General features: G+C 51.7%; 11 protein-coding genes across 11 annotated transcripts in view; 6 read left to right on the forward strand and 5 right to left on the reverse strand.

Moving 5' to 3' along the window:
• Positions 1 to 263, reverse strand: part of MYCFIDRAFT_58458 (uncharacterized protein) — a gene marked incomplete at its 3' end in the record, with an annotated part of 35810 nt that extends 35547 nt beyond the window's left edge. Inside the window, exon 1 of the mRNA XM_007932411.1 lies at positions 77 to 263. Coding sequence (XP_007930602.1) covers positions 77 to 173 — 97 coding nt within the window. The 5' untranslated portion in view covers positions 174 to 263. The remainder of the gene's footprint in view (positions 1 to 76) is intronic.
• Positions 264 to 659: 396 nt separating this feature from the next.
• MYCFIDRAFT_96596 (uncharacterized protein) lies at positions 660 to 2390 on the forward strand (the record flags this gene model as incomplete). Its single annotated transcript, XM_007932535.1, has 3 exons — positions 660 to 773; positions 849 to 1924; positions 2018 to 2390. Coding segments are annotated over 3 exons (1563 nt in total), but the record flags the coding sequence as incomplete, so codon positions are not given.
• Positions 2391 to 3129: 739 nt separating this feature from the next.
• On the reverse strand, positions 3130 to 3978 carry MYCFIDRAFT_87783 (uncharacterized protein). The gene is made up of 2 exons (XM_007932537.1): positions 3406 to 3978; positions 3130 to 3322 (listed from the first exon to the last, which is right to left on the reverse strand). The coding sequence occupies exons 1-2, from the start codon at positions 3957 to 3959 to the stop codon at positions 3316 to 3318; spliced, it is 561 nt and encodes a 186-aa protein (XP_007930728.1). The 5' UTR covers positions 3960 to 3978; the 3' UTR covers positions 3130 to 3315.
• A 2647-nt stretch (positions 3979 to 6625) lies between these two features.
• MYCFIDRAFT_64312 (uncharacterized protein) lies at positions 6626 to 8024 on the forward strand (the record flags this gene model as incomplete). The annotated part of the gene is made up of 2 exons (XM_007932433.1): positions 6626 to 7090; positions 7146 to 8024. The coding sequence occupies 2 exons, from the start codon at positions 6626 to 6628 to the stop codon at positions 8022 to 8024; spliced, it is 1344 nt and encodes a 447-aa protein (XP_007930624.1).
• A 245-nt stretch (positions 8025 to 8269) lies between these two features.
• On the reverse strand, positions 8270 to 9574 carry MYCFIDRAFT_37270 (uncharacterized protein; the record flags this gene model as incomplete). Its single annotated transcript, XM_007932337.1, has 1 exon — positions 8270 to 9574. The coding sequence occupies one exon, from the start codon at positions 9572 to 9574 to the stop codon at positions 8270 to 8272; it is 1305 nt and encodes a 434-aa protein (XP_007930528.1).
• Positions 9575 to 10682: 1108 nt separating this feature from the next.
• Positions 10683 to 11153, forward strand: MYCFIDRAFT_36916 (uncharacterized protein; the record flags this gene model as incomplete). Its single annotated transcript, XM_007932318.1, has 1 exon — positions 10683 to 11153. A coding segment is annotated over one exon (471 nt), but the record flags the coding sequence as incomplete, so codon positions are not given.
• A 1534-nt stretch (positions 11154 to 12687) lies between these two features.
• Positions 12688 to 13687, forward strand: MYCFIDRAFT_80758 (uncharacterized protein; the record flags this gene model as incomplete). The annotated part of the gene is made up of 3 exons (XM_007932539.1): positions 12688 to 12920; positions 13070 to 13181; positions 13277 to 13687. 3 exons carry the CDS (start codon positions 12688 to 12690, stop codon positions 13685 to 13687), a joined length of 756 nt encoding a protein of 251 aa, XP_007930730.1.
• A 510-nt stretch (positions 13688 to 14197) lies between these two features.
• MYCFIDRAFT_199567 (uncharacterized protein) lies at positions 14198 to 16473 on the reverse strand (the record flags this gene model as incomplete). Its single annotated transcript, XM_007932540.1, has 3 exons — positions 14198 to 14202; positions 14408 to 14413; positions 14925 to 16473. The coding sequence occupies 3 exons, from the start codon at positions 16471 to 16473 to the stop codon at positions 14198 to 14200; spliced, it is 1560 nt and encodes a 519-aa protein (XP_007930731.1).
• Positions 16474 to 17535: 1062 nt separating this feature from the next.
• Positions 17536 to 18486, reverse strand: MYCFIDRAFT_212362 (uncharacterized protein). The gene has a single exon (XM_007932541.1). The coding sequence runs from the start codon at positions 18469 to 18471 to the stop codon at positions 17677 to 17679; it is 795 nt and encodes a 264-aa protein (XP_007930732.1). The 5' UTR covers positions 18472 to 18486; the 3' UTR covers positions 17536 to 17676.
• Positions 18487 to 19039: 553 nt separating this feature from the next.
• On the forward strand, positions 19040 to 21864 carry MYCFIDRAFT_642 (uncharacterized protein; the record flags this gene model as incomplete). The annotated part of the gene is made up of 2 exons (XM_007932274.2): positions 19040 to 19230; positions 19281 to 21864. Coding segments are annotated over 2 exons (2775 nt in total), but the record flags the coding sequence as incomplete, so codon positions are not given.
• A 513-nt stretch (positions 21865 to 22377) lies between these two features.
• MYCFIDRAFT_80764 (uncharacterized protein) lies at positions 22378 to 25910 on the forward strand (the record flags this gene model as incomplete). The annotated part of the gene is made up of 3 exons (XM_007932543.1): positions 22378 to 22551; positions 22602 to 22986; positions 23056 to 25910. 3 exons carry the CDS (start codon positions 22378 to 22380, stop codon positions 25908 to 25910), a joined length of 3414 nt encoding a protein of 1137 aa, XP_007930734.1.
• Positions 25911 to 25912: the final 2 nt, after the last annotated feature.

Raw genomic sequence — 25912 nt, forward strand, 5'->3', positions numbered from 1 at the left:
CAGTCTTCAAGCATGAACGGGCGATACCCCAGTACAGCAGTCAATCGTTGATGGTACGGTACTAATGGCCACCTACCTGTGTCGCTTGAGATTTCATCCCTGGGTCGTGAAGAGATGCCCAGTCTTTGGCGGAGGAGTTCCAGCAACTCAGGGTCTGCCTCGTCGTCGCTCATATTATTGCCGGACTGCGCCAAGTGACCAGACCGGAGCGCGACTGCCTTGTGTTGATGGTGATGATGACAGAGTCGTGCAAGCCATTGGATGTTTGCTACAGGTGTGATTCCTGGTGGACGCTGCACCGGTTGCTTTCGAAGCCGTTATTTCTCCATCCCTGCATCCCGTGGCTTCATGCACCGGGCCATACCGTCGCTGCGCAACGTCAAACCTTCCTGGCGCGTCTCGCAACTCTCTCTCTGACAGCATCTACCTCCTTATCACCAAGACCAGCTCGACCCACACTCATTCCCCACAGCAGCCACGCTCTCGCCCGATGCTTGCTCCCAAAACTTCACATGCGATTACGAAAGTGAGCTGCAGGAGTGAAGCTCGGAATTGCAGCCGCTGCTGAGCCGCAGAGCAGCGCATCCTTTTCGCAACAACCACGTCCGATTACAAGAGCACCATCGCGACTTCAATCGAACACCGCCATCATGCAGCGCCGCGAGCGCGGCATCGCGAAATCACTCGGTATAGAACTTACCAAGAAAGTCAAGGAGAGCCGAGTACTACTTGTTGGCGCCGGCGGCATTGGATGTGAGGTGTTGAAGAACTTGGTGTGCTGTGGATTCGGCACTGGATTGAGGATTACACAAGCGGCAGAAGGCGCGCAACAAGCAGCTCAGTCGGAGTCTGCCAGTGGAAAGAAGGCGGAGATTGTGGTCATTGACCTGGATACCATCGACCTGAGCAATCTGAATCGGCAGTTCCTGTTTCGAAAACAGCACATTAAGAAGCCGAAGGCATTTGTCGCGAAGGAAACTGCAAGCCAGTTCAACCCAAATGCGAACATTGACGCACACCACGCGTCCATCTTCGATTCACAGTATGATGTCGATTTCTACGAAGGATTTGACATGGTTTTCAATGCGCTCGACAATCTGGCCGCGCGACGACATGTGAATCGCATGTGTCTCGCGGCTGATGTGCCACTGATAGAAAGCGGCACGACTGGTTTCAACGGCCAGGTGCAGGCAATCAAGAAGGGTGTGACGGAATGCTATGACTGCAACGAGAAGCCCGTCCAGAAGTCATTCCCTATCTGCACCATCCGATCTACTCCATCACAGCCAATCCATTGCATTGTGTGGGCAAAGTCCTACCTGCTACCCGAGCTATTCGGCACCAGCGAAGACGACTCTTCCGACGTGGCCGTGACAGACGGTGACAATGCTGAAGAAGTCGCGAAGTTGAAAGAGGAGGCTGAGGCCCTGAAGAAGATTCGAGGCATGATGGGCCAGGAGAACTTCGCGAAGGCCGTGTTCAACAAGGTCTATCACGACGACATCGAGCGATTGCGGTCAATGAAGGAAATGTGGCAGAGTCGCAAGGCACCCGAGTCTCTGCAATTTGAGGTTGTCTGCATCGATGCGAATCCCGAGAAGCATGGGGAAGAGCTTGCTACGCAAGATCAGTACGTGTGGACTCTCTTGGACAATCTCAAGGTCTTCTGCCATAGCATCGCCAAGCTCAGCAAGCGTGTTGCGGATGGAGAAACGGCGATAGAGTTCGACAAGGACGACAAGGACACACTCGATTTTGTCGCATCAGCTGCAAATCTAAGAGCACACATTTTCGGCATCGATCTTCAGACAGAGTGGGACATCAAGCAGATGGCAGGAAATATCATCCCTGCCATTGCTACCTCAAATGCGCTCACAGCTTCGCTATGCGTGTTTGAGGCATTTAAGATTCTGCGCACCCATACGTCAAGGCCTCATGCCCCCCAGCAGCCCGCAAATAATCAAATTCCGATTAATGTGCAAACGAATGGTACCACCGAGCCACTGCTCGGAGGCAGCAAGATGGTCTTCCTGACGTCTAAAAACACCGACCGAATGATCACCAGTCAAGCACTGGTAGCACCCCGCAAAGACTGCCCTGTGTGCTCGCCAACATACGCAAAAGTCATCATCAAGCAAGGTAGCAGTCCGACGCTGCAGAAGCTGATCGATCTGGTAAAAGCTTGCGGCGGTTTCGAGGACTTCTCCGTGACATTCGGCGAGAAGATCATCTACGATCCCGATCTCGACGATAACCTCAACAAGCCTCTTCGTCACGAGGATTTGGGCATCGATGGAAAGGACATCACCTTTTTAACCATAGTCGACGACAGCGACGAGCCGAAGGTTGACCTTGTGCTCAGCGTCAAGACTAAAGAGCTCGAAGGCGAAGATGACCTTGTGCTCCAACCCGATACGCTAGCTTTACCACCGAAGCCAGCGAAAGCCAACGTCCAAGAAATTTCGGTCGATAACGGCGATGATTCGGATGCTCTGCTTGTTGGTGACCCAAATTCTGCTGGTCTCAAGCGGAAGAGAGAAGCAGAAGCGGAAGATCAGGTTGAAAGCGCAGCAAAGAAAGCCAAGGGCGATCCGCAGGAGGCCTACATCGTGGAGGACGATGGCGCGATCCTCCTTGATTAAGTGCGATCACAGCGCTTCATGCATCGAGCAGACTTCAAACTTCGCTCCCTGGTTCGAAAGAGATCAGAAAGCGAGACACGACACGATACCCACTTTTGCGAACTTTTTTTTTCTCCCACACGGCGTACATGGGACAAGAGAGCGATGGATAAGTATGTAGTATGGCGCCTCGAACCTAGCACATGGCCGAGAGGAGAGAGTGTCTTTGAAGTGCTCAAGGCATTCCGCTTCGGAGGTTACTAACTCAGCGTCAACGACGGCCACATGGATCCCAGACCAGACCAACCAATGTGTGTGGGCTTGGAAATGTATCATACATCATGGAGTATGAGTCTTGCTTGCTGCGTTCTATAGTGGAATGAAAGTACCAGTAACAAACACCTTTGGGTGAATTTCTTTCTTTTTGCTTTTTTTTCTTTTTGCTCTTTTTTTCTTTCTTGGACAGTGATTTCATGATGCTGATTGGGAAATTGCACCGACGATATGTCTGCAGAATTTGGAATGCGCTTCATACCGAACTTTTACAACTGCTATAGCTTCGAAAGTGGCTTGTTGCGCTTGACTATACCCATCATCTTCCAAAGCCGGCCCCAACCTTGACCAGAAGACGAATCATCCTTCACAGATTTGACTGGCTCCGGCGCCTTGTCATCCTCCACAGCCTCGTCGCCTTCTACAGCCTGGGTTTGCTCGTTGGTCAGCCTTTCGTTCGCATGAGCAAGGGCGCTACCACCTCAAGCTGTACGGGGGGGGGCATACTCACCTTGACTTGGCAGTGTACGTCGCGATGGCGTCCATCAGCGGCGGGCTCAAGCAGTCATAGGTCTCCAAACCCAGGTCCTTGAATCTCGATCTGACCTGATGCATTCTGTTCGGATCAAAGCCTTGCTCGAGAATACTGCTGACAAAAGCCGCGAACTGCGGTTCCTGCCAGCCCTGCTCCTTCGAAAGCTCGACATGGATGAAATCCAGGCCCTTGAACGGATGTGGCTTCTCGATTCGTCCGTACAAATGCACGCCGCACTCCTTGCACGCGTTTCGCTGAATGGCGGCATTCGCGTCAATGATGTGCAGCTTGTTGGCGTTGGCGACCACGGAGAGATTGTCCACCGGAACTACGCCGACAATCGAGAAGAGTGCTCCGCCCGGCTTCCAGCACTTGGAGCACCCGCATGCGTGATTGTGTGCCACATTGCCTTTGATCTGCACTTTGACCTGGTTCGAGGGGCAGTGGCACTCGAGTGTGCCGCCGGTGAAATTCGGATCGCCTTTCTTGAGGCCTTGATTGAGGTCTGGGTGGATGTTCAGGAAAGACATCGGGAAGCAGAAACTTGGGGATGAGTAGGCCAGCTTTGGTGGGATTCTCAGAGGAAAGGACCCCTTCAGGCTTTACATATGACGGTCTTGCAAGTTGTCCGGAGACGGCATGGCGCAGCAATATTATGTGCTTTGGCGACCTTTGCTGTTGCCAGGATTCATGCCAACCAAGCGGGGTCAGCAGAAGTTGCATTGCGGTCCTCCGAAGAATTGGAGGAGGTATTCTACAAGGATACAGCGCTCCGCCAATGGATCACCAATGCAATGCCCCTCTCGCTCTTCTCTTTGCGTGATGAGCACCATGGTGCAATGCGCATCCGCAATGGAGGACATGCTCTTGTCGTCGAATACGGGCCATCCGATCCCGCTTCCCGGATTTGGCAAGGGAACCCGAGCTCTGCCCGCCTGCACAACCCGATCAACGGCTTCACAATGCCGCCACGGTATCCAATACTAAAATCCTAATCGCAGTGAAGAAGGAAAGGCGTGCTCGAGATCAGATGATCTTGGCCGACGAATACCGGCTCTGCTTTCCGACGAGAAATCTCAGGTTCGGCTGCTGTTACCGATGGTGTCGTTGTCGAAGCAGCTCAAGGCGAAGCACCGCCAGAGAAAGTTTTGATATAGTCGCTTGCTATAAGATCCAACATCGCTCTTCACTGGCCGGAACGGCGTGCTCATCGACTGCAGGAGAATATGAAGCTCTTTGCCCCAGCAACAGTTGCAGGACCGCACGGGCATGGATTCATAACCATGATTACCGAGCTCTGTGATGGCAAGTCATTGTGCAGACGTGATTGCAGGACAGAGGAAGGAGTGAGGTCGTATTAAACTTGTACTGGTCACCTTGATGGTCAACTAACCACGACACGGATGTTCCCGCGAACATCTGCCATTTGATTGCGATGATCGAACATCGGATGCTTGCAGCGACTAGAATTTACCGTCTGCAGATGAATTTTTTCATTTTCATGTGGCACGGATTTGAGGGAGCCTTCTCGGAAAATAGAATATGCAGAGGGCTTCATCTCCCTCGGTGCAAGGAAGAGTTTCAGACGTACATTGATATGATTACAGGGCGCGTGGATCCAGTCAAAATTACTACTTTGGCGGTTTGGTCGATGGCGAGTGGTTTGCGAGTTTCTGGAAGTGGTCCGCCTCCGTAAGCTGCATACTGAAGGCTTGACAATGTGTCGAGAAGTTTTCGATCTGCCGCCATTTCCGCGAGAACTGAGGGTGACGCAATCAAGATATCGATATTGGAAGATATGATGATATCCGCTAACATCGATGCATTAGCAGGAACGGTTCCCGGCAGGCGGGAAGATAATCATGAAAAGATTTTGTATTGCTGCCATAGCGATGTTGAGGGCTGCTAGATGGAACAGAGGTAATGCGAGGAGAACTCGTTTTCCTGCCCATTGACAGAAATGAATGGCCATGATATCAGTGGCGGTCATTTGACATCGGGACCAATCGCGATGCAAACCAAACCTTGCCGTGTCTTGATGTCTACTCACAGGCATTCCCACTCGTTAAAGACTGATCTCGTATAGCAGCAAGCATCTCCACTGCTTGATCAGGCTATGGACTGATGTTCTTGCAGCTCAAACCTTTGCCAGGTCTCGTTCTGGGCTATATTTGTGTCAGGTATGTCAAGCTGCCCGATACAATCTTACTCCTCAGCGATGAGAAGAGGATGCTGTTTAAGAAGCAAAAGGCCTTTATGGATCCTGAGATAAAAAGTTGGCTTGGAACATGAAGTGATGGGATTGATGGCTCAGACCACCTCGCTTAGGAGGGAGCCCCGAAGGGGAATGGCGTGCCAAGGTGGCCTGAGCGCTACCTCATGAAGTTCTCCAACTTCTCCTCCCTCTCTTTTCGAACATTGCACCCTCTTTCGAAAAAATCAGACCATCCTGGTACAGCCTGTGAGGCATTCGCTAGTTGGAAGCTCGTCGCACCGGAACGAATCATCAGCATCTGTCGCATACATGTGCATCTTGGTCTGAAGGTGGGGAATCGTCATATTGCGGTACTACCGATGCAAGGGAACAGACTGATGCGCTGCGAGATTTACGCCGTATTTATTGAAGGTCTCATGCTTGGAGATATCATATCTTTGAGCTCTTGTTCGAGAGATCAGGCCGCGGAATCGACAGAATATGACTTCTCTGCTGAGGAACTCGTCTCTGTCCCAAACCCCCACGGTTTGGGTCAATCATTTGGAAGTTTCAGAAGGAACACTTTCGTGTATTCCTCAATAGCTTCAATCACTCCTCACCTGAATATGCAATGCGACCGTTTCAGAAAGCTAAGTACCTAATCAGCTGTCTATTGCTTGCTGACAACACGCTTGCGTGGATGACAACTTCTCTGCAGCTGGAAGAGGCGTACCAGCAGTTTCCACGTCATCACGAGCACTGTACCTGATCGGAAAAGCACAAACGTGGCTGCAGGTACGGTTGCAGCGGAAGTAAGTGGAACCAATCGACTTTGCAAGTTCTCGATTCTGGCCTGACGCGCACTCTTTGTCAGTCGTGACATCACTTAAATGCGCTATTTCGAAGCTTGGCCGTGAGCTTCAAATACCACCCTCACCTTGGCATTGGAAGTAACAAGACCAAAGACAAAAGGCAATTTGATTGAATAATAACACCGCGATCATGGTTCATCAACACGGAGATCACCACGACATTTCAGACGACCACAAAGTCGTGAAGGCTGGTGCTTGGCTCCCAGCCGATCACCGTATCCATCAAGAGTGGTTAGGAAACCAAGTCGAACATGTCAAGCATAACAAGAAGCCTCTGATCCCTGTCCTGCAAGAGTTCAAGGACTTCATCGAAGGCAATACCCGCGTCTACATGCTCTTTGTAGCAATGTTTGAGGAAGTTCCTGTCAAGCACCCATACAACAAGGATCCCACTGGACGCAAGCAAGTTCGTGATTATCACCACTTGCTCGAAGTCCTCAACCACACTTTCTCCACTGCACCAACATGGATCGATGCCGCCGCCAATGTCGGCATGGTCGGTGTGCCCATGTGTGCAATTCTTGACTACCCAATGGGCACTCCCTCTGGATATGCAGCTTTCTTAGATCCTGATGTGAACAGAATGTTGAAGAAGGTAATCTCAACCCAATCTTCATTCTGCGAAGACAACTCACTGACATAATCCCCAGGTTCTCAACGAATGGGGTAAATTTCTCACATCCCCAAAATCAGCCGAAGTCCTCCACGACAGCAAACACGGCTGGCTAGGACCCGTCGGCAAAAAAGACATGATGGAAGTCGCCAACGCCCCTTACCAGACCTCGCACACATTCGAAGACTTCTTCGAATGCCCAGACCCCAAAGCCAAACACCACGGCTACAAATCCTGGGACGACTTCTTCACACGTCGCTTCAAAGACGAAGTCCGCCCCATCGCCTCCCCCAAAGACGACAACATCATCGCCAACGCCTGCGAAAGCAAAGTCTTCAACGTCGCCCACAACGTAAAACTCCGCGACCACTTCTGGATCAAAGGCCAACCCTACTCCGTCCGCGACATGCTCGCCCACGACCCTCTCGCAGAAGAATTCGCCGGAGGAACCGTCTACCAAGCCTTCCTCTCCGCCCTCTCCTACCACCGCTGGCACGCCCCGGTCTCAGGAAAAATCCTAAAAGCCTTCGTCCAAGACGGAACATATTTCTCCGAACCGTTATTCGAAGGACTCGGGCAACCCGGCACGCTGGAAATCAACGCGGAAGGCATCAGTGTCGGACAAGGATTTTTGACTGCGTTGGCCACGCGTGCCATCATTTTCATCGAGGCGGATAACCCTGCGATTGGCCTTATGGCGTTTATTGGCGTGGGGATGGATGAGGTGAGTACGTGTGAGATTACGGTTAAGGAGGGGGAGCGGGTGGAGAAGGGGCAGGAGACGGGGATGTTTCATTTTGGGGGGAGTTCGCATTGTTTGCTTTTTCGGAAGCATGTGAAGGTTGAAGGGTTCCCGCAACCTGGGAGGAAGGAGAATGTGCCGGTTAGGAGTCAGGTTGCGGTTGTTAAGGCGTAGATGCTGCGTGGGACGGGCATCGAAAAGTTTTGGATAGATGAAAGGTAGCTGGAGACTGCGGAAAAGTAACGATGGGGCAATGAATGACATCTGAATTTGTAGCGGAATATGTGCACGGCGTGTTTGCATCGTTTGCCGAGTTTAGGACTGGGTAAATGTATCGTAGTCGAATGGTTCACAAGACGCTGCGTGATTCAAGAGCGAGATTCTCGTGCGTTAAGGAATTGTGTCATCACATTTCGGAGCTACCATCTCCTACCGGAGCTTCTGTCATTAAAGTCCTTGCCTTGGCGCTCCTGCTCTAACCGTGCATCAAAGTCTCTTTGAGCTTCACCGCGAGCAAGCTGTTTGTCTTCTTCACTAGACGAGAAGGAAAAGCTGTCAGAGCTTGGGCTACTCCTACTCGACGCAGTGTTTCTAGTCCCTGACTGCTGCTGACCTCCGGACGCAGCCTGCTGCCGTATTCGCTCCCATGCACTGCCTCCTGACTTTGGCAACGAAGTGTTCTGAGTGGATTGAGACTTTTCTTCTGTCCTCTGTGGTCTTGTTTGTGGACGTGATTGTGCGGATTCATTCCTCTCAGCGTAGTCTGCCCGTTGCAGAGCCTCCAGCCTTTGTGATGATCGTCGTACTTGGTCGTCGCTCATCATACCTGTGTCAGTGACGGGTGCTGATCCAAGATCAAGATATTCCGATCCGAAAGCACCTCCTGTCGGGCTCATGTCATCGCCCTGCGTTGAAGATGCCGAAGCCTGACCCGTCGCTTCCTGCCGTCTTCTTCTCCAAGCATCTTGCGCTTCCTGTGCCCTTCTCCTCTGCTTTGCCATATCCATAGTCTCACCATTTCTCGGGCCAGCAGTGTGATCCCTCTCACCACTTCCCTCAATGGGCGAGCCATTCTTCGCTCTCGTCCTTATCGCCTCGGCAAACTCTTTCAATCTCGGATCCATCAATCGCGCCGTTGAGCCAACCGTCAACGCGTACGAGCCGAAAAGTATGTCTCCTACCAAAGCCCCAACTAACCAATATGCATTGAATCTCATCATCTGCCACATTCTTTTAGCTAGTGCGCCTTTAATTGGCCCAAACTTCTCAGCATTGAATTTCGCGCCCGGAGTGTAGCCTGGGAACCTCATCTTTGGAATGCCGCGATATGCCAACACAGTGCCAATAGCTATACCAATTGGTGGTCCGTAGCCGCCTATTCTGATCGCCCGCCCCATGTGATATGCCAAAGCGTCGGCCTCTTGCTGATTCACAGGTCGACCAAGGATTCCCGAGGCTTGTTTGCAGGTACCTTGAATGGCAGTAATCACGGGCGGTGAGTGCTCTTTAGGACCTAAAATGCCCCATGGGCGAGGTACGTTGTTGAGGTTGACGTATACCTGATGCGGCGGCGAGTTCACGGGTATGTAGCTGGGAGATCGACTGTCTAGTATAGTGGGAGAACGATCGCCAGCGTATGGGTCGACGTCGTCATTCGGTAAGGATTCGGAGAATGGCGCGTCTTGATCGCCGTCTCGTGGACGGTCTATTTCTTCGAGAACCATTATTGCGTGTGTAGCTCAATGGTATTGTTCACGAGAAGGCTGCTGGAGCTCGCGTGAGAATGGAGGAGCTCGGATTAGGCTTCGGTGATGACATGACATGGGGAGTGGAGCCGCACGCTGCCCAAAGCTCTGAACACCCACTCTGCTCTATAAGGACCTCACTTCTCGAGCGGTACTGTTGTTTTTCTTTCGGCCGACTATCTACAAGAAGACCCCCAACCCTGGACGAGATGCTCGCCACCAGAGCTCGCTAAAGGAATCGAGCCTTCATACCGCGCCGCTCACCCACGTCCGCAAGGCAGAACCATCGCCACTGTGAAACATAGGCACTAAAGAGCAGCCTCACCAAATATCCGCTCGGTATACCGCCTGAAGGGCCCTTGGCTTCTTCGAGATCCTCACAGCCTTAGGCAGCGCGTTGAGGATGGCACAGAATGTCTTCGCCACCTTGAGAAAGGTGCACACTGTCACTACGCCTCGTCGCTGTACGCCGCGGAAAAGCAAGCAAGCCACGAAGTTACCGGGGGCAATTAAATCATCATGGAGGACTGGTCACATCGAAAATGCCATCAATGGATGGCCTAGAATGTCTTCGCCACCTTGAGAAGGGTGCACACTGTCACTACGCCCCGTCCCTGTGCGCCGCGCTCAATCACTCAGCCAAATCACTAAGAATAGATCTCAATCCAATTGCGAATTCTGCTCACAGTACAGCTGCGGAAGGCCGTCCGCGTGGCTTGTGACTCGGATGCATTGCATACGCACCTGGAGCCTGATTCAGGTGGCGATATCGGCTGCCTTTATGGCTGCGGAACCAATCACAGTAGTGCACAGCCTTTCCGCCCCGCCGATCCTTCGACTGCTGGATATACTATAACGACAAGATGAAGGCGCCCTGCATGCGTCTTGTTGCCTTCTTGTGTTTCAGCGGGGCAACGTTACAGCAGGACTGGACGGCTGCCATCCCTCTCGCAAGGCATTGAACACCCTAACTATCGTCCACTGCACATAAGAAGTGTCTACATGGCACCTCCATGCATGGACCTGGTCAGAACCAGGACATTTAACACGTGCGCGCCAGGTACTACGGCTCGACTCCTCGACAATAATGGCCTTGTACAGCGCATTGCCAGCTTCCCCAGCCCACATCCGTGTTGTAGAATTGTGTTCAGGCACCGGGCCGTTGACCTGCCAGCTGAGAACGGTGATACTGGGAGAATGTAAATATGAGACTATATCATATTGCTGGTCGGATGCGGCAGAGGATGACCCGTTTCTCATCGTTAACGAGCAGCGTGTCCGCATTCGAAAAAATCTCGCTAGCGCACTGACAAGGCTGCGGCTGTCAGACCAAGCTCGAACGCTATGGGTCGATGCCCTGTGTATCAATCAAACTTCGAACACTGAGAAGAGAGAGCAAGTGAGCATGATGCGGGACATATATGCCAAAGGCGTTCACAACAACATCTGGTTGGGCGAGGAAGAGCCTTCTACGGCTAGGGTACTGGATTTTGCACGAGATCTGGCGAGGCAAGGGAGCAAGAAATCGTCGAATGCGATCTTCGCATTGCTCTCGTCGCCACAAAAGCTGCTCTACATCTCAGATTCGCCGCTCTACGGTCTTTTGGCGCTGTGCGATAAGCCATGGTTCCACCGGGGTTGGGTTGTCCAAGAAGTGACTGCAGCAAAAGCATCGACAGCGCACTGCGGCAGCTGCAGCATCTCTTGGGAAGAGCTAAGCATGGCGAAAGAACTACTCGTACCCATCCGCAGTACTTACGATTCACTGAGCGACCAGAGAATGGCGTATATGTCGAAGAGTGATGATCTGGCCTCGGTTCTTGCTAGAAACGTTGCTTACCAATACACTGATCCTCGCGATCGTGTCTATGCCATGCTCGGACTCGTTGAAGAACAAAAGCGCTACGGTATGGAGGCCGATTATGCCGCAAATCCCACCGATGTGCTCGTGAAAGCGACGTATGCCTGCATCGAGCAGCGTGCCGACTTGGACATCTTGAGCATAGTGCCAAGCAGAGTTGGAAAAGGCGAAGATTTTCCATCTTGGGTGATATCCAGTCGTTTCTCCTGGGAGGATGATACCATGGCATTCCAGACTTTTGCCTGGGGATCTCGGCTATCAAGGAACACGCTTGACAGGCGACCCCAATTCTCTTGCACAGCGGGAAGCACACTCAACTGCTACATGAATCCTCGAGACCGAACTTTGCAATTGACGGGTGTCCTCTGGGATCATGTCAAAGCAGTCGGAATACCCTATTCGCCGAAGCCAGCAGCCCGTGCGACGAGGTTCGGCTTCTTCAACGACATACTCGATGGTCTTTATCCTTGGCTCACCTGGCGCCAGGTGGCCGAAGTTTCCAGCGCAGAGCTGTACCCTTTGACGCAAGAGACTCGGTTTACCGTCTTTTGGCACATTATCTCTGGCGGTGTTCTATACCAAGATTACTTCGATGAAGAAGCCCTTTACGCGCAGTTCGAAGACACCTACAAGGTTTTCTTGTGGTTACCGCACTGTTGGTGTTCATCTGGAGCTGTCATGGCCACTGTTCTTGTCTTCTGCTTCTTCCGGGCTTGGATATTGATTGTCCTTGGCAAAAAGGACTTGGCGTCGATGGGCTGCCGTCATTGCCCACTTATATGCAACAGAAGGGTGTTCGTTACTGTCGGAGGTGCTCTTGGTATGGGACCGAAAGCCATGCAAGCTGGCGATTTCATTCTTCTAGCACAGGGAGGCAAAGTCCCATTGATTCTGCGACAACTGGACAATGAAAGATGGCAGCTTATCGGGGAGAGCTATGTGCATGGCATAATGCATGGAGAAGCGTACAAAGAGGACCTATGTGAGCCTGTTGTCATTGTTTAGAGCACCGTTTCGAGCAGGATGCATATCAATGCAGAGAGATTGAAGGCATATCTGGGAGAAACTTCATTCCACACGTGACGTCCGGGCAGATTACGTAATGAGCAGCGGCTTCCGATCTCCATCTCAATGTTGACCTTAATCTTACAGCATCTTTCAAGCCTCAGATCACGACTCGGACAGAATCCTCCACTCTGGGGGACTTCGCGATGGCAGTCGCGCTCTCAGCATGCCGCTGACGGACGAAGATGTGGCAATCCATGCCATTTCCAGCTTCACATCGCCATCCCAAAAACTTTTGGACACCAAAGCGAAGATAGACCACATTCTTGCTTCAGAAGACCCGTTCATCGACATCCATGAGCTATTCGAACTGTATGATGTCTTGTACTTTCGCTCGCTGCTGCTATCCAGAGTCGAAGTTTCCTGGTCCTCACGACTGACACTTTGCGCTGGTAAGTCGTCCATTTCAGCCAAAGTCTTTCTTGTCTCCAAAGCCAGGCTGACTTTGTCCTCCTGCCCCTCCAGGAATTTGTGAGCTTGTTCGCGGCCCGAGCAATGGCAACAAGCATACACGGATTCGGCTGAAGCTGTCGGAACCTTTGCTCAAGTACAGACCTCGCAGCGATGTGCTCAATACTTTACTGCATGAATGCATTCACGCATACTTCTTTATCACAACATCTTGGCAGCATTCACGTGGCGATGATGGCACAGGTCATGGTGCTGGCTTTCTCATGCTTGCCGACGCCATCAATAATCACGGCGGTTATGAAGTCTCAGTCTATCACACCTTCCATGATGAAGTCGATAGCTAGCGCACTCACATCTGGCAATGCGATGGTCCATGTAAATCGCAGCCGCCATTCTTTGGTCTCGTCAAGCGCAACATGAATCGTCCACCTGGAAAGAGCGACACGTGGTGGATCAAGCATGTGCAAGAATGCGGGGGTATATTCACGAAGATCGCCGAGCCTGAGATGACCAAAGAGCAAGTCGGTAAGCTGAGTGGCATGAAGCGAGCTGGGCTGCAGAAGAATAAAATTGACAGCTGGCTGTCCAAGTCTGACCCAGCAGCGGACCCCAAGGCAAAGCGTAGACTCAGCCTGGCATCGTCCGAGGAGAGTCACCAGCGAGCCCGGCAACAGCAAGCTTCATGTCCGATCTGCGAGGACAGCGTGGCCGTAGATAAGATCAATGCTCACCTTGATGCGATGCATCCGCCTTGAAAAAGCTCACAGACAACGAAGATTCCCTCCTTCCTCCCACACGCAGGATGCAGTTGTAGAGAGATACAACGAGCCGGTATATTGAAGGTTGCAAGGCATGTCTCCGCCGAGCGATGGCAGATCAGATACACTGGACCAATCTAACCTCTGCTTTCGAAACCGACGACCTCTCCCTATGAGACACACCTTAACCCTCACGCCCTTACCTTTTAGGTCTAGCATGGTTATATCCCTCTAATCTTCGCAAAGAAATGGTGTCGGCATATTGTAATCTAGACGTAATTCTAGCTTAGTATATAAACATCCCCTCTCCTCTTACTAGCTACTAAATAATAGTACTAACCTAGAACTACCTACTTAAATCAACGTAGAGATTTGTAAAGAAATCTTACTCCTTCTAACTAGTAAAGTAATAGCAATTCGGAGAAGTAGTCTAGGTAGTTAGGTATAGGTACCTCGATTCCTTAGTTAGGAATAGGTAGTTTGTTCTCGTCTATACTTTATTCTAAGTTACCCTATATAAGAAAAAGCATATCGAAGTTGTAGTCTTAGGTATATAATAGGTCTCTCCCCTTTACCTACTACTAATGCCGGGTAGCGGCTTTAATAGGTAGGAATAAGACACGTTTACTTTACCGCATTTTCGAAGCTAGTATTAAGGGAGGATAGAAATTGAGAAGATAGCTTGCGTTATTAGCAAGGGCTATTAGATGTACTTACTATAGGCTAACGAGGGTAGATAATACGATTATTTTGTCGATTACCCTTGTGTAGCAGCGACGACTGCATTTTCTCGACGTGCTTCAGCGCTGCTCTTGTGCCATTCTTGGCCTCAGAAAGCAGAGTGCCGCAGAAGGCATTTCTCTTGCATTCTCGGACCCGGAATGAGTATTGATAGAATACTACTATACAAAACCCCAGGAACGAAGTTTCGACAAAGCACGCAAAAGACGAAAGGTGCAAAGCGAATTAGCAAGTTTCCATTTTACACCCATAGCTAGATCCGTCTCCAAGTATATAAATTGATATACGATAATTTGTGATAAAGATCCAACATCACCCCCGAGTGACTGAACGGCCATCCTACCATTGGATCCCTTACAAGGTCATCGTATCTTTGAAGGCGAACGGAATGCGGTTTGACTCGCCCGCCGCTTTGCTGCTTGGCTCAGGGTGCCGTGATCTTGACTTACACGTCTTGTGAGCGTTCCCAAGTCTCGAGACCCTTTTGGCATACGGCAAGTCCAATCTGCCGCGGGACCTCTCTTTAGGAGACGGAGCTGATGCGAGGTGAAGTCCTGCGGTTCAGGTGAGGTCTCGCGAATGGCAGTCGACGACTCAGCGATGTGGGATTCGCTATAAGGTACTTGGATCTCCTTCTGGCCGTGATAGTACAAAGCCCATCGATCAGAAGTGCGTTGCTTGATGATTCGTGGTTTTGTGGAAGTTTCGCCAAGCATCCGAGTAGCTGAGGTGAAATAGCGACTGTTCGCGTCGAGGTTGATCTCCGAATTGGCGGCTCGGCTGTTTTGTCGTGTGTTGGACGCAGTGAGCTGAGCCCAGCCATCACTCTCGGAAGTAGAAGGGGAGGAAATCGCTTCGTTCACCTCAATGAGTCGCTTGCCCATAGGCCTTCTCGATGCAATGCCTACCGATCCTGCGCTCGGAGACGGATCACGCGACATCCGCTCGGGTTGCTCAGAGGCTACTGAGCTCGCGGAAGCGTCGTCCAGAAAATCGTCCTCCTCGATCTCCTCCTCGCTCTCTTCTGAGGATATCGAATACGCTCGCCTTGGCGCGGCAATCGTGGACAATCGTGCCAAGACTTCGTCGCTGAAACTGACCCGCCGTCTCAGCGCTCCCTCAGATCGTTGCTCGCTAGAAGTATGTGGTTTTCGGTCGAGAGACGTGGCATCCGACCGATGAGCAGAGCTGCTGCTTGTCGCGAATGAGACGCCAGGCAACGGACCAGTTCCGATCGTAAGTGCATTGATGTGTCGTAGCGGCTTTGGCGTGCGTCCTGCAGTCGTGACCAGGCGCCGTGCTATGGGCTTCCGCTCCAACGCGCTGAAGCCATCCCCAAGGTCGTGAGTGTGCCGTGCCGACGGAAAGAACGGCGTTGCACGCTGCTGTTGCTTCTTTCTGAGAGCGACTACGGATCTGTGTGTAAACTTGGGTGTCTTGAGCCGTTTTCGGATCGAAGTGAGCGGTGCTTTAACGCCTGCGCCTTCCTCATCGCTAGATTGCCGCTCGGAGTGCGAAGTGCCATCTATCGGATCCTGTGCCTCTTGACCGGTGTAGCGGCTGACTGGATCATGAAGCACATCTGGAGCCGGTGCCGCCACTAACATAAGTTCGTGCACCGGAAGACGACGTTTTTTCTTGTTCCCAACTTCTTTCTCTGGTAGATGCTTGGCAGGCGTCTTTCGTACCTTCCTTGGCTCGGTGGGTCGAGGAGCGCCTGCTGATTTCGATGGCGCTGAGGATACTGTGCTGACGAATAGAGCGCCAGATTGTCTGGAATGAGCTGCGACATTTGGAGGCGATGATGCTATATTGGTGCCGTAAACTGCTTCTAATTCGTCCTCGGAAAGTGGTGAGTCCTGTGAGCCGGGTGGTGGACGTCTTTCGCTGCTCGCAACGGGTGCATTGCTCCGAGGTGGCTCATCTGTAGGTATCGTATAGACGTCGCGAGGAAGGAATTGGGAGCCGGCAAGAGGTAGCGGGTTGAGTAAAGCCATCTTTCTCAACCGCTCCCGTGTCGACGAGGCCACGGTCGGCGCCATGGTGCCTTAGTGGAAGCATTGGGTAGAAACTGGAGCGAGAATCGAGGCGAGGTGTGAAGTTTTAGGCCGCTGTGGATCGTGAGGAAGGAGCAATCGCCACCATTTCCAGAGGAAGCTGCTTCCTTCCCCGAGATCAGCCATACGCGCGTTTCAAAACTTATTCCCCGCGCGGGTTTCGAACCCATAGCCATTCTGCGTGAAGCTGCAGCACGCTATCTGTCCAAGCAAAACAAGAACAAAAAAAAGTTGGGTGGGTGTTACAGAGCATATCTATCGTTTAGAATCCTATTCGACCTGAAACAAGCCTGATATAGGTGAATACGCCTGATATGTTGAGACATTGCAAGAGAATTTCTTTGCGCTTATATACCCTAAAATATTGTTAGTCAGCTTGAAACGGTGATGCATATGAAAAGCTTGGCATTCCACATCCCTGCGTCGTTCCGGCTCGCGGTGCTCACTTTTGGGTAACCCGCACATTTTTCACAGCTTCTTTTATGTCACTGGAACATTCCTAGAATTGATGCAGCGCGCTGTCTGTGTTCCGACTGCAATCATTTTTCAAAGCTGCGCATTTGACATCATGGCTCTTCTTTTACTTTCGTTTTATCGTCAGTCTTGGAGCGACTGCTCGATTCCAATCAGGTTACACCCTTTGGAAGTGCATGGGCGTTGGAGCTGTCCGTATCACCAGCCATCGTTACTCGTATTGCAGATTCGCCGATTTAGGTATCTTATCGACATCGCCAAGTTCTAGCCAGAGCCGGGGGTTAGAATAAAACGCGGTAGACCAGGAGTCGATGATGGCACGCGATGAGACATGCGGCTTGCTAAAGAGCTGTGACCAAGGTGTTCCGGAGTTGGTCAATGTACGTACGCTAGAGTTTGGCCCTCGACGAGCTTCGAACGCGGTATTATTTCGCGAAAGATGTGGCGAAGACTTTGGGCGTCTGCACATGCTAAGTAGCATTGCTGATCCTGTCCGCTCCCTAATGGAGATGACCTTTCTGTAGCTCTGTCTGCTGAGTCGAGTTCCAAATTCTGAGCCGAAGAAAGGGAAAGCTAGGGGCAAGGTAGAATTCGTATGGTGTACTGATATTACTCACAAGAAGTGAAGCGCTCTTCGTGCGCTCCGTGGTATCGCTAAACCTCATGCTAATGCCAACACCCGTGAATGCCTAATCCCGATCCAGTACTTCCTCCTCACATGCGCCTGATCTCCGTCTCGTTCATGTACTTTTCCAGACCTCCATTCAGGTTCTGCCACCATTCGAACAGCATGCTGTTGCAAATCAGCTTGAACCAAGGTGTGAACTTGAGCTTGTCATCCTTGAACATCTCCTTGAGCTCATCAGCATGCACGTATTTGGTGGCCTGCACTTCGTTCGGGTTGGCGTGCACATCCACATCTGCTTTAATGAAGAGAATGTAGTCAATCTCGTGCTCTCCCCACTTTCCATCGCTTGGCGCAAGATAGTGTATCCGTGTCAAGAAGTTGAATTTCTCAATTGGCACTTGCGCAGCCTTGATTCCCAACTCTTGATCAAGCTTTCTTTGCGCTGCTCGCTTCACTCCCATGATAGCTGCATCCAGGGTTGAGCCAGTCTCGCCAGGGATGCCTAGAGGATGGGAGCAGCACGTGTTGGTCCACAGATCTGGGAATGTGATCTTCTCGGAAGCTCGTTGTTGCAGCAGTAATCGATCTTGCGAATCGAAGAGGAAGACGGAGAAAGCGCGATGAAGCAGACCCTTGTTTATGTTCTCCATGAGGTGGCACACTTTCTTGCTGGCACTTCCGATTGGTAGGTCATCGTTGTCCAGCACAATGCACACTTCATCCATCAATCGAATCTGCTCCTCGTCGTATCCCGCAAGGTCGGCATCCTGCGTTGCGGATCGTGTTTGGGCAGCGAGTTCCGTGTTGATTTCAGGAAATAGTCTGAGGATATTTTGCGCAGATTGAGACTGCGTCTCGGTGACGGTCATCGTTGCACTCATCTCGGCGGGCAATTGAGGTGCGTGGTGGTAGTAGGAGGCGTTGGGGTAAGAGGGATCGCAATGCACAGAAATGGCTCGATGTCTTTGTCAGGGACCGGACAATCCCTGCAGACCAAGCTTGTTTCGGAAACTTTTGGCCACGCCCGTCCAAGAACCCATCTTCGGTCTGTGAACGCGACTTATTCAGAATTTCTTCAAACTAGTTGAATAAGTATCTAGTACTGCGTAAATCTTCTAGCCTTGAAAGACCCTATTTTGCGGCAATATTATCGAAGCAGTAAAGGCGACCTGTTGAAGAACGCCGAAAATAGCGATTTCTTGGCGGTCGGAGGTTGAAACGCGTGTGGACCGACGCGTCGCGTTCTCCTCGCGTCTCGCGTAAAGTGGAAGATTGAACTCCCCTCTCGTTTTGCGAACATCTCCAACAAACGCTGCAGCTTACCACCACACCACCGGCAAGATGTCGTCGATGGCCGATGCGATTATGGGTTCCGACAATGGGCCAACACCAACACCACAAAATTTCCGCAGCGATGCATCAGGAGGGAGAAGACGGCAGGCCCGGTCTTCGTCTCGCCCCAGGGGACCGCCCTCAGTGAGCACTCCAGGCATGCACAGCGATGTTGAAGGCTTTGCAGACGACGAGATTGTTGGCCGGAGAGGAATGAGAAGAGCGATGACAGGCGCAGCCGATGTGCCGCGCGTGGTCGATACAACTGCAGAAACGCTTGGAATTCAGTTTGAGCGTTTCTTGGACAAGTATGGCGGAGGACGACATGGGCAAGACGAGCATTGCTGACAGTGACCAGCTTCACAGAGGACCCTTCATCCTCAGCACAACCGACCTCAAGTGCTGTGACTACAGACAAGTACTATATTGCGCAGATTCACGGCCTCTGCCAGTTCAATCTCTCCACGCTCTATGTCGATTTCACGCATCTCATGGATCACGAACGAGGCATTCTCGCCAATGCCATTCAGGGCGACTTCTACCGCTTTCAGCCATATATGATACGCGCCCTGAACAATCTTGTTGCCAAATACGAGCCCCAGTACTATCGTATGCATAGGCAACCGGGCTCCACCACTGCACGAACCGATACTTCTCTCGCGACTCAGAGCTTGACCGAAGAAGACGATATCAACGACAAGACGCCAAACCAGCAGACCGACAAGATCTTCACCCTAGCATTTTATAACCTTCCGCTAGTTTCAAGAATTCGCCAGTTGCGAACAGAGCAGATCGGAAAGTTGGTGTCCATATCCGGTACAGCCACCAGAACCTCAGAAGTACGACCCGAGCTGCATTTAGCCACATTCACATGTGAGCAATGCAACAGCGTGGTCCCGGATGTCGAGCAGATCTTCAAATATACAGAACCCACGCAATGCCCCAACGCGACTTGTGGTAATCGACAGGGATGGAGACTTGACATTCGGCAAAGCACCTTTATCGATTGGCAAAAGGTACGCATTCAAGAGAACAGCTCGGAAATTCCGACTGGTAGCATGCCGAGGACAATGGACGTCATTCTTCGCGGTGAAATGGTCGAGCGTGCAAAAGCAGGAGAGAAGTGCATCTACACAGGTACCTTGATTGTGGTCCCCGATGTCAGCCAGTTCAGAGTACCGGGATCAAGAGTGCAGGCAGTACGAGATACAACAGCTCCACGCGGATCAGATACTGGCGGAGGAGGCGTCAGTGGTCTTAAGGCACTTGGTGTGCGAGATCTCACATACCGAATGGCATTCCTCGCAAACATGGTCACACCAGATGCATCGACTCAAGGAGGCAGAGGCGCGAACCAGCAACTGAAGGGCCAGGCTGGAAACATCATGAGCTCTCTCAACCAGCAGAGCGAAGGCCTTGACGGTAGCAGTGGCGAGAAGGCTCAGCAAGAATATCTCGACACTTTGACACCCGCAGAGATTGACGAGCTTCGAGAAATGGTGCAATCGGAAAACATCTACATGCGGCTCGTGGACTCACTAGCACCCATGGTGTTCGGACATACCATCGTCAAGAAGGGTCTTTTACTGCAGCTCATGGGTGGTGTCAGCAAAGTCACGCCCGAGGGCATGGCTCTTCGTGGTGACATCAACGTCTGCATCGTTGGCGATCCATCAACGAGCAAGTCACAGTTCCTGAAGTACATCTGCTCGTTCCTACCGCGAGCAGTCTACACATCCGGTAAAGCTTCATCCGCAGGAGGTCTCACTGCGGCGGTAGTCAAGGACGAGGAGACTGGGGAGTTCACCATCGAAGCTGGTGCGCTCATGCTTGCGGACAACGGCATTTGCGCTATCGACGAATTTGACAAGATGGACATTGCAGACCAAGTTGCCATCCACGAAGCTATGGAACAGCAAACCATCTCTATTGCGAAAGCCGGCATTCAGGCTACGCTCAACGCACGAACGAGTATTCTCGCAGCAGCCAACCCCGTCGGTGGACGCTATAACCGCAAGACTACTCTCCGAGCCAATATCAACATGAGCGCGCCCATCATGTCTCGTTTCGATCTATTCTTCGTTGTTCTCGACGAGTGCAACGAGCAAGTCGACGAGCATCTTGCGAAGCACATTGTCGGACTCCATCAAAACAAAGACGAGGCAATCCACCCAGAATTCAGCACAGAACAACTGCAGCGCTATATCCGTTTCGCTCGATTGTTCCAGCCTGTCTTTACGGAGACCGCCAAGTCATATCTCGTTCAAAAATACAAGGAACTGAGATCAGACGACGCGCAAGGAGGCGTCGGCCGCAACTCTTACCGTATCACAGTCCGTCAACTCGAGTCTCTGATCCGTCTCAGCGAAGCCATCGCAAAAGCCAACTGCGTCGACGAAATCACGCCAGACTTCGTCGACGAAGCCTTCAAGCTTCTTCAGCAGAGTATCATCTCGGTCGAGAAGGACGACGTCGAATTTGAAGACGAAGACCTTCCCGCAGACGCCGATGCCGGTGCTGCCGATGAGGGCGAAGATGCCATGGACGCAGAACGAGCCGCCACACCAGCAACGCGCGCCTCTCAAACCCCAGCTCCCCAACGTGCAAAGACGCAAATCAAATTCGACGACTTCATCAAGATCCAAAACAAGCTCCTCAGTCGTGTCAATCGCGATGCGGCGGAACAAGAAGATGGAGTGGAAGAAGAGGAGCTTTTGACTTGGTATGTAGAAGAAATTGAAGACCAGCTCGAGACTCCGGAGGATTTGGAAGCTCAGAAGAGTTTGGCTAAGAAGGTTTTGAAACGCATGGTGAAGAATCATGTGCTTTTGAAGATTCAGGGTGAGGGACTGAGAGATGAGGGGGAGGAGCAGGATGGGGAGGAGAGGGAGGAGAAGGTTATGTATGTTGTGCATCCGAATTGCGCGGTGGAGGATTTGTAGAGATGGTTTGATTTTGGTGCCCATGGGATGGCGTTTGCGGGGCGGATTTTGGATGGGCTTTTGTTGATGATACCATGCATGACAGAACAATGCGTGTCTTGATTCTTTGGACTTTTTCGCATTCTCGGTATCTCACATCCTTCGCTTTCTGCCCGACGAACCTCCTTTCTGCACTTTCTCCAAGCGATCCAGTCACCGGGTGGGAACATGTCCAAAAGTCCTGACTTCTTGCAGTACGTATCGCTCATGCGGCATTTCTGAAATTTCGTCTTGCTATCGAGAAAGGCAGAGGAGTACGCAGCATCGCCGATTCTGAATGGTAAGGATGATAAGGCCGTGTTTGTGTATTTGAGAGCGAGAAGAAATCCCAAGACAGAAGCGTAGTGATCTCAGATCTTGCCAAGCCTTGACCCTTGCCAGTTCACAGGCTACACATGCAGACTCCGTTCTACGCAGCACGAACAAACACCACCATCTCGATCATTTCTGCTGATCTGCTGCATCCTTCACAACATGGAGAATGCCGAAGAGGAAGATGACTTGAAGCTGGTCAAGGCGTCAGCTGATCTGCTTGCGTATCTCGAGAATGAACTTCCCAAATTACTGTGGAAGAAATCCACTCCACCCAGACCGAGACAGGCCCACACCAAAGTGAAGAGACGCGATCTTGACCGCGTCGTCAATGCTGTATGAAGCCCACGACTTCCCCAGAACCACAAGCTCATGGCGCGTCGTAGATCGAGCCATTCCAAGGCGAACCACAATTGCTCGACCCGAAGCTGAAGACGTTGCTCCCCCCGATTGTTGATGCCTATGCAGACAACACTGGACGAGGCGCCAAGAACGTATCCCAGCATCATGACATCGAAACGGCAGTCTGCTGTCTTCTGTACACCTTCTGCAAAGTTCGAGGCCACAAAGTTGTCGTAGGCTTCTTCAACAACGAGCCACGCCATTTGGAATCAGTCCTGGAGGCAGTTGAGGCAACTCTGGTGGAAGCGCCCGGGCAGCTCACGTCCTGGCAGGTGCCATATGTACTTCTGCTTTGGCTGTCGCATCTCTTGCTGACTCCATTCGACCTGGACTCCATATCTACAGCAAGAGGGCCTCTGAACAGCGGTAGTAAGCCCGTTCCTCAGCTACCTCCATTGGCATGTAGAGTCCTTAGGGTGGGACTATTTTACCTCTCAGCGCCAACCAAAGCTCAAGATGCTGCTGCAGCCTTACTCGTCAGGCTGTGCATTCGACCCGATGTTCTTCGGTCGCGCTTGGCAGATCGGCTTGTCGAGGAACGGCTGCCAAAAATGCAGAGTGCTGAAAACGCCTCTAACCTGTATGAGGCCCTTGGGTCCTTACGGCTGGTCACTGGCATAGCTGCGGCGTCTGAACTGGTCAACCTGGTGCCCTTGATATACCAGACATGCGCCAAGATATTCGATCACCTGGATGCGTCACCCCTCTGCTCGAACGCTGTGGCCAAAAAGATGGCCATCAAGCTTTTCCGCAATGTTTCAATGTTGTCTGTGCGCTCAGCTGTCTCAGCCGGCCCCTTGACAAACTTTCTTCAAACATCCGGCGTACTGGAAGATGTAATCGACTACCTCTTACGATCTCTGGCCGAGAAAGACACGCCTGTCAGATACGCGGCAGCCAAGGCGATCAGTCTTGTTGTTCTAGAGCTTGATTCAGAAATGGGTCACGAAGTGATTCAAGCAGTGTTGGACTCGTTCAAAGAGGATATGCCAAGATCGACCTCAGTTGTCGACTTCAGCACCGCGGACCCACTGAAGTGGCATGGACTGACGTTAGCTCTGGGACACAGCCTTTTCAAGAGGTCTGCCTCGCCTGAGCAACTGCCTGAGATATTCGATGCTCTTATCTCCGCACTCCAATTCCAGCAAAGGACAGCGACTGGAACATTACTTGGCACAAATGTAAGAGATGCGGCAAATTTCGGAATCTGGTCTCTTGCTCGTCGCTATACTACTGCAGAGCTCCTACGTGTGCAGGTCCACGGCTTGCACCAAAGTAATCAAGTCGGAACGGACAGGTCCATCATCCAGCTCATGGCTACTCAGCTGGTGCTCTCGGCATGTCTAGATCCTGCTGGCAACATCAGAAGAGGCTCGTCCGCAGCTTTGCAGGAATTGGTCGGAAGGCATCCCGATCAGGTTTCTCACGGTATCTCATTGGTGCAGACAGTCGACTATCAGGCCGTCAGCTTACGAAGAAGAGCGATGAATGACGTCGCATCTGGCGCAGCTCGACTGCATCCGACATACGCAGATGCCCTGGTTGATGCTTTATTTGACTGGCGAGGCTTGTGGTCCGCAGACGTTGCGTCCCGTCAATCGGCGGCATCTGCGCTACCGCTAATGTGCCAAGCGGGTCAGTCTTTGGCAAAGCTGCTGCAGAAGACTTTCAGCTGCATTCTTATGAGCGACTCTTGCGAAGTGGAAAACCTGCATGGTTACGCGCTAGCGGCAGCAGACTTGATTGATGAATTCAGCTCAGATATCGAGGTTAGCGACATCTCTCTCTCGTTCAAATCACTGGATAAGCTGAAAGCGACGTTGCATGATTTCTTCTCCAGGCTCTTGCGCTCTGAACTACCAGGTTCCATCGCTCGACTTGCAACAGCTGTCTGGAGCCGAGTCTTTGACGCTCTTTCAAAAAGTCGAGACAGTGCGCAAGTCTATCTTGTTCATATGGCAGGACTGGAAGACATCACCGAACGTTTGCTTTGGCGGCACGAGCCATGGATACTGGACCAGATTCCTGAGCTTGTGAGAATTCTACTACATACGAAGCGTCTTGCAGGGGAGCCGCTGCGTTGTATAGGAGCGCAGGTTCTGTGCAATCAGGTGGCTGTCGAGGGCGCCAAAAGTACCAAGCACGGTGTAGGCAGAGCTATTGCCCTAGGCACTCTTGCCACACTGTACAACGACGATGGCTTGACCGGCGCCAAAGCTTCAGCTGCTGTAAAGACCTTGTGTGATCTTATGTCCGTCATCAATATTGACTGGCGAGTCGCGGCTGCTTCAGCCCTGGGACTAGTCATCGAAAGGACCAAAGATGTCAAAAAATTCGATGTCAGCATCACCGAGCTTATCTGCACGACCTTACGGCAAGGATTCAATGACTATACTATCGACGAACGAGGTGATGTCGGTTCACTGGTGCGTATACAATGCATTGCATGCTTCCAAAAGCTGTCAGATCACGACACCGGTCTTATCCCAGCATTCCGGCTCACTGGACCACCTTTAAAACACGAGATCGCAAGATTGTCGCTGGAGAAACTGGATCGTGTCCGACTTCAAGCCGCCCTCTGCCGCGACGACCTTTCATCACTCGCCATCACGGATGTCGCAAGCGTTTCGTCTCCGGGGTACTTTAGAGCCGCACTGCGAGACATCGTGTTAACTGAAACGCTCAGGCAAGGTAATGACCAAGATGCAGCCCTAGCAAGACAAGACGCCTTACTCAAAGGTTGCGTTTCGTGCGCCGGAATCGCAGCCGAACCACTCCTCCAAGCATCCCGCCAAATCCTCACAGAACTCCTTCTCGACGCTCCTCTCGAATCCTTACACCAATTCATGACCACTTTCACCCGAATCCTCACCCATCAAATCTCAGAAAGCACAAACACCCATCCAACACTCGAACTCCTCGCCTTCCTCCTCGACATGCAAATCCCCCAACGCCTACACAATTCCACATCCACATTCAAATTCCGCACTCTCCTCTCCGTTGTCCAAAAGAGCCATCACAAGTCCAACGACATTCCCAAAATCTTTGCGGCTGTGCATGTATATTTGGGGTTGGTGGATGTGGATGCTATACGTGAGGAGACGCTGAAGAAGCTTGTGAGCATGCTGAAAACGAATCCGTATCCGAGAGTTAGAGCGAAAGTTGCGGAGGTTTTGTTTTTTGTGTCGGGGGATGAGGGTTTGAAGAGGTGGGATTGGATGAGGCGTCCTGAGCAGGTTAGGGATGGGAGTGAGGGGTTGTTTGAGAGGGTTATGGGGACGAAGGGAAGATGATG

The sequence above is a fragment of the Pseudocercospora fijiensis genome, assembly GCF_000340215.1.
Source record: "Pseudocercospora fijiensis CIRAD86 unplaced genomic scaffold MYCFIscaffold_9, whole genome shotgun sequence".
Classification (NCBI taxonomy): domain Eukaryota; kingdom Fungi; phylum Ascomycota; class Dothideomycetes; order Mycosphaerellales; family Mycosphaerellaceae; genus Pseudocercospora; species Pseudocercospora fijiensis.

Excerpts from the sequence above, each read along its gene's own strand:
- MYCFIDRAFT_87783 (XM_007932537.1), bottom strand. The coding sequence starts at position 3,959 with ATGTCTTTCCTGAACATCCACCCAGACCTCAATCAAGGCCTCAAGAAA.
- MYCFIDRAFT_212362 (XM_007932541.1), bottom strand. The coding sequence starts at position 18,471 with ATGAGTGCAACGATGACCGTCACCGAGACGCAGTCTCAATCTGCGCAA.